Below are 9,650 nucleotides of genomic sequence, written 5' to 3' on the forward strand. Positions count from 1 at the left end.
TTTTACAGCATAGGATTAATCTCTGCCACCCTCATTCCTAATAATTTCCCAAATTTAACACACACGCCCCTCCCTCTCCCTCTCCCTCTCCCTCTCCCTCTCGGTTTCCTCGGTCCCTGAAAAGCTTCTTTAATTCTGCGCAAACTGCTTAAAACCCTACTATTCGCTTCCATTTCTCTCTTCTGAGGAGAGAGGGGCACTGCAAAAGGTCCAAGAAAAGCACTTTCTTTGGTGGAGTTCCCGCTGGATTCTACAACTGTGACAGTGGAAAGACACAGTTATAGTAGAGAAAACAGGCCGCCATGGATGCATCTGAGGCCACAAAGATAGTGATGTCGAGGATTCAGAGTTTGGATCCGGAAAACGCTTCAAGAATCATGGGGGTTATACTGATACAAGACCAAGGTGAGAAGGAGATGATAAGATTAGCGTTTGGTTCTGAAGCGGTTTTGTCAACTTACGTTAACAAAGCGAAAGCTGTTCTGGGGATTCCTTCGAGTAGCCCGAGTGTGAACCCTTCAGCCCCTCTGTCAATTTCTGTTGGGTCGAACTGCCCATTTCCCCAAACTTCACCTAGAATCTTGGTGCCAAACAATGGATTTCATTTGAGCAGTCCTTCTTCTCCGGCTGGGTCTTTCCCAAGAAGCAGCCCGAGGCCTATTTCTTATGCTGCTGTTGTGAATGGCTCGAATGCTGGCGCTACTAGTGCTAATAATGGTTCGCGTTCGCCAAGTTTGCATTTTTATGGAGGAAAGGACTTTAATGATGAGATTCTGAGTGGTGGAACTGGTGGGGTGCACAACCAACTTCAAGATCAGCTTTTGTTTGTTGATGAACCTCTGGTGGATCCGATAATGAGTCCTAGCGGAAGGAGTGATTCACTGAATTACCCATATGGTGAGGATGTCAGCAGCGTTCCTTCGCCTCACTCTAACCCATTCCACAGGAGGAGTTGCTCTGTGAATGATGCTTCATTTCTTGCAAATCTCGAGGAAGGAGGTGGTGGAAGTGGATTTGGGTGGAGACCTTGCATGTACTTTGCGAGGGGGTTTTGCAAGAACGGTACTACTTGCAAGTTCTTGCACAGTGATATTGGTAGTGGTGAAGCAATTGAAGTAGGGTCTCCAGGCCAGAGCGTTTCAGGTTTCGATGAGTTATTGAGAATTAAGGCTCTTCAGCAGCAGAAATTTGCTCTAATGGCTTCTGGAGGTCACTACCCTTTTGCTTACAACAAGGGCATGAACTTTCTGAATGAGAACCAGAGGTAAAATTCTTGGATTTCTCTATTCTCTACTTTTTATGAACCTTGACTAGTTTCTTATTTATTATATGTGCTCGTGAATCTTGAGAAGCTGCTATGTTCTGATGTACATTAGACACATCCTGGTTTCCAAATTGTATGTTGTTGTGGTAATACTTTATTTCTACTGCTTATTTTAATTTGTATCTTACCTTGAGATCTTGTTACGAGATACATCTGTGTGAAACTTCTGTTGTCTCGTAGATTTGGAATTGTATTCTCAAATAGCTTATGTTGGTAGTTGAAATGTGACTGTTGGGACGATGCCTTGAGGTTTTTGGTTTGAACTAGTTTAACATAATTTCTCATATTCAACATTCATACTCGATAGATCGGCTGCTACTGCATTGATGATGGGAGATGAATTCCAGAGATTTAATAGGTTTCGGCTTGAGAGGAACGATTTTGCACCGATGGGTCTGGGCGCTGGTTCAAGTTCGAACTCTCGACAGATTTACTTGACATTTCCAGCTGATAGCACGTTTAAGGAGGAGGATGTTTCGAACTACTTTAGGTGGGTGATTTCTTTTGCTTTTGCTTAATACTTTGATTCGTGAGTATCGTTCTAGGGTCTGTTGTATTGATGCTTTGATCTTTTTGATTTGAAGTATGTTTGGACCAGTGCAAGATGTTAGGATTCCGTATCAGCAAAAGCGAATGTTTGGATTTGTTACATTTGTCTTCCCAGAGACTGTGAAGCTCATTTTGGCAAAAGGGAATCCTCATTTCGTTTGTGATTCTCGTGTGCTTGTCAAACCGTACAAAGAAAAGGGAAAAATTTCGGACAAGTACTCTTTTCACTCAATCTTCTCGTTGCGATGATTCCAAATGTTGACCCAGTATTGAAGTTCCATTGTTTACTGACAATTGTAGGAACAAACATCAACACATGGAGATTGGGGAATATGCATCTTGTTTGAGCCCAACTGAGATTGACTCTAGAGAACACTTCGACGTCCCATTTGGTATGTGCAATGGTTTCTTGTTATCCTGAAAAGGCGAGTAATTTTTTTACATGATTTTTCTTTTGTTTTTTTCCTGCAGGACCTAGGATGTTACTAAATTCCCAAGAGACCATGCTCAGGAGAAAATTGGAGCAGGAGACAGAATTACAGCATGCTGTGGAACTCCAAGGAAGAAGGATGATGAATTTACAACTAATGGACCTAAAAAATCAGCAGCATGGACACCGTTTTGTGCCAAGCCTTCCTTCCGGTCTCCCGATTTCCTCTCCCAGACAGTCTCAGATGCTCATAAATCATAATCTCAGTGTTTCTTCTAGTGCCTGTAATCAGGATGTTTCAAGAGGTTAGCTATGTAAATCCATACTTTACATTATGTCATTATGGGTTTATATGCGCATGTTAAGAAATGGATGACTTAAGCTTCACTTTTTATTGTTTTGCCAAATAATAGGTGGTCATTTTGTATTTCTTGCAGAGTTTGTTAGTGGCCAAGGAGCTGCTAAATTTCATACTGTAACAGATGATTTCAATTTGGTGGAAGAGACTGAATCTTTATCTAACAACAATGCTGATAGTGTCAATAAGAAAGAACATACAAAATCCGATCATTCTGATCCCTCTGAAAGGTATGACGAGTTTATTTCAATGAGACGTGGGATTATCCTACTGAAATACTCAAACTGTCTTTTTTATAAATCAAAACCATTAAAATTTCTGCCTGTAATCTTTATTTTTTTACACTAGCTAGTTCTTAGTTTTGTTTATTGGGAAAACAGCTTGGGCTACTCTCTTCCGGATAACCTTTTTGCTTCTCCTACAAAATTCGCTGCTGAAAATCAGTCTGCTTTCTTCCCTGCTTTCAATGAAGCTGATGATAACATACATGTTACAAATACATCTTCTAACATTCGCCCGTTGCTCCCCAATAGTTCTCCCCTCACCATGGCTCCTCTCAAGCCATGTTACTTTCAAATGCCTAGGTACTTTTCGCCTTTAACTCATTTTCTTTGGTTCCGTAGCTTCACCTTATTTAATGAATTTAACTTCAAAAGACTGACTGAACCCTCAGCCATTAAAATGTAGGTGTTAGAGCTGATCAGGGCATTCACAAGCAGGATTTACCTTAGCTTGGTAAGACCACTTATCTTGAGAACATTTATTTTCTGCTCTTAACTGGTGCTACATCTAATACAGGGGATAAATGTACCACATACCTTATAGCAAGATATGGGACGGATAACCAATCAATATATCTAACAATGTAGAGTACATTCACATAAAGCTGCAAAGAGATGTTGCACAAATTGTAACAAAAAGTTTGATTAGCGCATGATATATGACTGTATCAATGCTTCAGATGCATATTACCCTTTAGTAGGACGTATACCACCGGAAACAGCGGAGGCGGTCACTCCTCATACATGCATTAAATTTGAAATTTTTTATGTAGTAGTTTAAAATTTCTAATGTCAATCCCTTATTGCATCAAATCGCCCCTTCTCATCCCGAATTACCCTGCTCTCCCGTTTACCCTGGTTTGCCCCTACTGTTTGTCTATCATATGTCTCTCTTGGGACCTTCACGCTGTACAATATAACACCATTTTTTCAATCAGCTTGACTGAAGATTACTAGTTGTACAGTTTCTTGTTTCTTGATAATTGCCTTTTCATATTTATTGATGCAGAAAGTTTGAGTAACTTATACGAGGAAGTTAAAAATGTCCTCTACATGTACAGCCAAAATCCATAGCCTCAACAGAAGAAAAAAAAGATCCGTGAAAAGATTTCCCCAAGATTATTGTCATCATCAAATTATGCAATACCATATACTACTTGACATCAATATATAATGCAGGAGTAAAAGACAGATGAACTGATTTATGAGAGTGGGGTATGTCTTTGTTAATTTATCTGTACCCTTCTCTGTAGTAGTGTGTGATGTGGACCACATACAACTCTTGGCATATAACAATCAAAAGCAAGTAGTGAGTTACAACTCTTACTTACCATCGTAGAATGGAAATTTTACCTCCATCTACCTGTTTTTACCTTCTCTATTATGTATATTTATCTTTGGCTCATTTTAGTTGCAACTGAGTTACCTACGCTCCCCTTGTGAAGGGAAAAAAATGGAGTGTCCCATGGTTTTAACCACCAACCAATATTTGGTTTAGGGACTTTAATTCAATCTATAATACGAATATGGAACACGCGGCGGAGTCACTGCGCTGTGTGGTTCAAGATGGAAACTCAATTCTAAAATGCTACACCGGAGAATTGCAAAGCTTATCAGTGTTCACAAATTGTTTATGGAGTCGATGTGGGCAGTGATATTATCCTTAGAAGCACTTAAATCACATGTGTTTAATTGTCAATTAGAAATCATTGGCCTGAACTACGAAGTAACTTTTCATAACTAAGAAAGCAATGCTTTTGGATGAAAAAGAAGAAATTATGATATGCATGATCAAGGAAATCTGTGTGTGTGAATCCCAGTTGGGTTAAAAGAGTTAAAACCCAAAGGGTAACAACTCAGGCTAATTCACCACTCCAAAAGTGGCATATATTTTGATACAGCAAATGGAGCCTGCCTAAAAGCAAGATTTCCTGTCACTCTTTTTTAGTTCCTCATTGCCCCTCATGCTCCTTGTAGCTTTTCATTATGTCATCTATTTGAATCATCATTTATAGCTTCTCCCCAAGCTTAGCTTAATCACGATTCTAAAACCAACAGTTTCGATAAGTCCTCGGTTTTTATTATGTTTTTGAAATTAATTTGTGAAACGGTTTCGGGTTTGGAGAGACTGTAATAGTCTTGGTTTAAGGTCCTATCCTATCCATCATTCATCATTTTATTTACAGAAAAGATGAATGGTGTGCTTTAAAATACATTAAGCCATATATGTTTGTTTCAATTCTTTTTGATATATTATTGAATCATAGGTAGAAAGTAGAGAAAAGTCATTAACTCAAATAGAAAAAGAAAAAAAAAAGGCAAAAAAAATAAAAATAAAAATAAATAGACAAGGGTATTGTTTGATGGTATCATTAAAGGTTTACTTTAAGGGACTCTTTTGTCTCATTTTGTGGTTTCTTTAAAGGAGGAAGGGCCACACTCACATGGGGTGCTGACACCCATTTCTATTGGTCTTTCGGGTCACTTCTTTCACTTTCAGATTTAGGGTTTTCTGATTTTTTTTTCCTCCAGTATCCGAATTGGGGACAATTTGGTTCAGATTAATCCAGTACGGATTTGGATCTAGGTTTAAATGTTAAATCAATCAATTTTAATGAGATGGAATCACAGGGTAGGGAACAGGTCGAATTGCGGTGAAATTCTAATATTTGAAAAATTATGTACTTTTGGTATGATGAAATGGAATAAGGTAGAACTGAAATGAACGGATGAAATGAAAATGTAAATGAAATGATGGATCCATTCGATTATTATGATTGGAATCTGAAAAAATGTAAAGGAGTGAAACACAATTATTTTACACAAAACCTCAATTTGACAGTTTCACAACTCAACTTCGTAACTTCGATATCCGAGCAAAAGCAAAAACTTGTGTGATACGGTTTTACATGTCGTATTTTATGAGACAGATTTCTTATTTGGATCATCCATGAAAAAGTATTACTTTTTATGCTAAGAGTATTACTTTTTATTGTGAATATGAGTAGGGTTGATCCGTCTCACAGATAAAGATTCGTGAAAATGTCTCACAAGAGATCTACTCCCGACCAAAACAATGAAAATCATTATTTTTTTAGATCAAAAATATTATTTTTTATTGCAAAAATATCATTTTTTGTACTTATGTTACGATGAAAAAACGTGTATTATATGCTGATTTAAGTGAAAAAATTATTTTTTTATGTTTAAAGTATTTATTTTTCAGTGCATGAGTATATGTTTTTTGTTAGTTATGTTATGAAAAAATATTATGTAATATATGCTAATTTGAGTGAAAAATATTACTTTTTATGTCAAAATATATTGTACAATATATGCTGATTTGAGCGAAAATATTGTTTTTATATATTATTTTTCATTTTAGTCATGGATCAGATCAACCAAACCCACAATTATAAGTTCGTCAGAGCATTACACAACTCTTTTAGTAATGATAAGCCCAAATTTTATAGAAATTTTAAATATTTAATTTTATAATATTTGTGCTTATCTGAATTAATTTTATAATATTTGTAGATTTGAATAAAAGATGAAAAATGGCTAATTTAGGAGATAAGATGATTTTACAAAACTTCAAAGGAAACAAAATACCAAAAGTAAGGAAATAAAATATTCTTATATTTTATTATTTTGAAAATATTGAAATTTTGAAAGAAAATCTATGCAGATATGATAGAGAGAAAGCCTCAAAACTGAAAAATAAAATCTCTACAATCTTGTCTACAATGTTTAAAAATGAGATGAGTATCAAGGAGTTGGAGGATTAGGTCCATACAGAAATATAAAAGACATAGTACGTGAGCAGAAAGAGGGAGACGCAAAAAGAGAAAAAGAAAAAGCAGCGCGAAAGAGAGTGGACAGAGGAGAAAGACGTGAAGGAGGGGAAGAAAGAGAGCAGAATAGAGGAGGAGAGAGAAGAAAGAAAAGAAACTGGGAGGCATAAGCGTACAGAGAGAAGAGAAGAAAGGAGAGAGAACAAAAGTGAACAGAGGTGAATAGAAGACTACACGGAAGACAACACCATAGAGGAAGAGGCAGAAGCATGAGGAATTCCTCCATACACGCAAAAAATTACTGTGAATTCCTCTTATTCCTTCTTTATTTTGTTTTCTTCTATGAAATTAAACCTGAGTTTTCATTTTTGTTTTGAATTTATGCAATAAATTTTTTTAGATTAAGGCCACGATAGGGCCAAACAATATTTTGTTTGATATTTGGTTTATTTTCAATATATTATTTTTCTTGATTTTAATCATTGATTGATGTTAATTTAATATTTCTTGTTAATAACCTGATCAACGATTTACATGTTTTTTGATTAATCACGAATTAGAAGATGATTTATTAAATATAGCAACAAAGACGTCATCAACACATGATTAAACTGATTAGAAATATTATTCGGTTTCAATGTGCAGTTTTAGGTGAAAACTGAAATTTCACGAAGACTTAATGCATTTAAATCTAATTAAATTCAATTAGAAATAATTGGACTGTTAGATTTAAATATGTTTATTAACTCAATGAATCATTTAATAAATAAAATAGGGGATTTCACCATGATTTTCAAGAATTAAATAATTAATTGAATTTTAAAACGTGTCAACATAGTAGAGTTTGGTACCATTGTGTGTCTTAATTCTTTATTTGAAGTTGAATCTGAAACGTCTGCTTACTCGTTTTGCTTAAAATGTACTAGAAATTTTTTTTCCTCTTATATATATATATAATACTTTGAAAATACCTTGTACCATTTTAAAAATAAACAATCAACTAACATTTAAAAATACAAAAGAAAATAGTTCAAATCGTAAAATCGTCAAACGTTTTACCAAACCTAACAACATTATTTAAAAAGTATAGCTCATACTATATCCTCTCAAAAAATCACTCATAAATAAATCGTCGTAAAATATCTTTAATATCACTTAAAATCATAATTCATAACTAGTGCGAAAAACTAGCGTCGGTCCTCCGGTTATATGCACCTTCAGTCTAGTCAGATCAACCATCAAGTCCTCCATTAACATTATTATTATAATAACCTACATCAATCACACCTAGTGAGTCTAAAGACTCAACACACCATACTTTTGATAACAAATAATACGTATACAAATCACATACAACAGTGAAAATACTTGTACTTAAAATATCGTTTTCATGAAGATGTGATAAGTGCATTTTGTGCACTTAAATTATCCTTACAATTCATATAGACTGTTAGTTTTCTTGGGCAGAATTATGCGTTTTTGTTATTTTTGGCGTGATTGCAGGAATTTAGGTACGACTACGACATAGGCGTGAAAATGAACTAAAATGGCGCTTAGGAGAAGAAGTGTGACCAAAGCAAGAGCTGAGGGCAGTGCATCGCGCATATGCGCGATTTATTTTCGTGCACATGCGCGACTATGGCAGTGAGTTACGCGCACATGCGCCACTCAGGTCGCGCACATGCGCGACACAGGCAGAAGGCTCCGCGCTCCGTTCATATGCGCGGAGCAATGGCGCGCATGTGCGCGGAAGAAGAAGGCCAACACCAGAAGCACCCGTGCATATGCGCGAGTCTTGGGCGCGCATATGCGCGCGGCGCGATATCCAGCAATAAATAGGTTTCGACGTGAGCTTTGAAGAGGGTTCTGAAAATTCTTGCCACAGCCGACATATCACCCGAAAAAGGAGAAAAAGTGAGAGCGCACGGAGCACGGGACGCGAAGAACAAGATAGAAGACGCTGGATCCGGACACGGAGACGCACTTCCATCTCTCGCCAACACGTTCTTAATTCGGTTCTTTACTTTTACGCTTTTAATGAATACAAACAGGTTTTGTATTAATTTAGATTCGAGTATGAACTAATTCCATTATCTAGAGATTGACGTAGTCGAGGTTGAACCTATGCTATTGACATTTGAATTTTCATTGAATTAATTCATCGTGTTTATTTGTGATTTCTAGTCTTTAATGCTTTTGGATTACTGGCCATAATTCAACTGATCTAATAATTGAGATCTAACGCTCGAGAGAGGTGATCGAAATTAGGACAGGGGAAATCGCATCGTCAGATGTTTATAACGTGCAAAAGACGTATAACTTTGGCGAATCCATAAGAGAACCTTGTTTGCATTTATTAAGTGTTACATGATTTTGAATAGACATATTAAAATCACTAATAGGTAATACAGTTCTATTTATCACTTGAAAAAGGGAATAGAAAATATTGTGAGTTCTTGGTTAATAAACATGATGCAAGTTAATTAAACGTTAGTCAATTTTAATTTAGCATAGGGGAAACCATATGAAATCATATCTCTAGATTTATGGTCTCATTGAATTTCTATTGCGTGCTAGAATTACAGGAATTTTTATTTTCTTTGATTATAAACCAACCCTTTGATTTTCTAAATAAAATTGAGCTTTGCCAATTATGGTACTTAATATACAGTTTTAAATAATTACTCCTCGTGTGATCGATATCTGTATTCTAATCAGTACTAAAACTTGACACCGTACACTTGCGGTAGTGAAAATACGCAACAAGATGCATAAACTTCAAACAAAACCATTTTCATAACATTTTCATGATGCGCGAGAAGGAAGGTCATTCACACGCGAGACAGTAACCTCGGCGCATATGCGCCGTCTTAAGGCGCGCATATGCGTGTGACCTATTTTAAGAAAAAAAGGG

General features: G+C 36.2%; 1 protein-coding gene across 5 annotated transcripts; it reads left to right on the plus strand.

Moving 5' to 3' along the window:
* The first annotated feature begins 25 nt into the window (after nucleotides 1–25).
* LOC142543128 (zinc finger CCCH domain-containing protein 53-like) lies at nucleotides 26–4,298 on the plus strand. Of its 5 annotated transcripts, none has more exons than XR_012819663.1 (10): nucleotides 26–1,264; nucleotides 1,632–1,814; nucleotides 1,909–2,088; nucleotides 2,174–2,265; nucleotides 2,345–2,608; nucleotides 2,741–2,891; nucleotides 3,042–3,104; nucleotides 3,195–3,245; nucleotides 3,335–3,396; nucleotides 3,952–4,298. XR_012819663.1 is itself a non-coding variant. In XM_075650180.1 (10 exons), the coding sequence occupies exons 1-9, from the start codon at nucleotides 303–305 to the stop codon at nucleotides 3,353–3,355; spliced, it is 1,953 nt and encodes a 650-aa protein (XP_075506295.1). In that variant the 5' UTR covers nucleotides 26–302; the 3' UTR covers nucleotides 3,356–3,396; nucleotides 3,952–4,298. The 5 variants fall into 5 exon arrangements, 3 of the variants coding, with proteins under 3 accessions (XP_075506295.1, XP_075506296.1, XP_075506294.1); XM_075650180.1 differs by having other exon boundaries at nucleotides 3,349–3,396; XR_012819662.1 differs by having other exon boundaries at nucleotides 27–1,264; nucleotides 3,042–3,245.
* The last annotated feature ends 5,352 nt before the right edge of the window (nucleotides 4,299–9,650 follow it).

This window comes from Primulina tabacum, chromosome 4, assembly GCF_025594145.1.
Source record: "Primulina tabacum isolate GXHZ01 chromosome 4, ASM2559414v2, whole genome shotgun sequence".
NCBI lineage: Eukaryota > Viridiplantae > Streptophyta > Magnoliopsida > Lamiales > Gesneriaceae > Primulina > Primulina tabacum.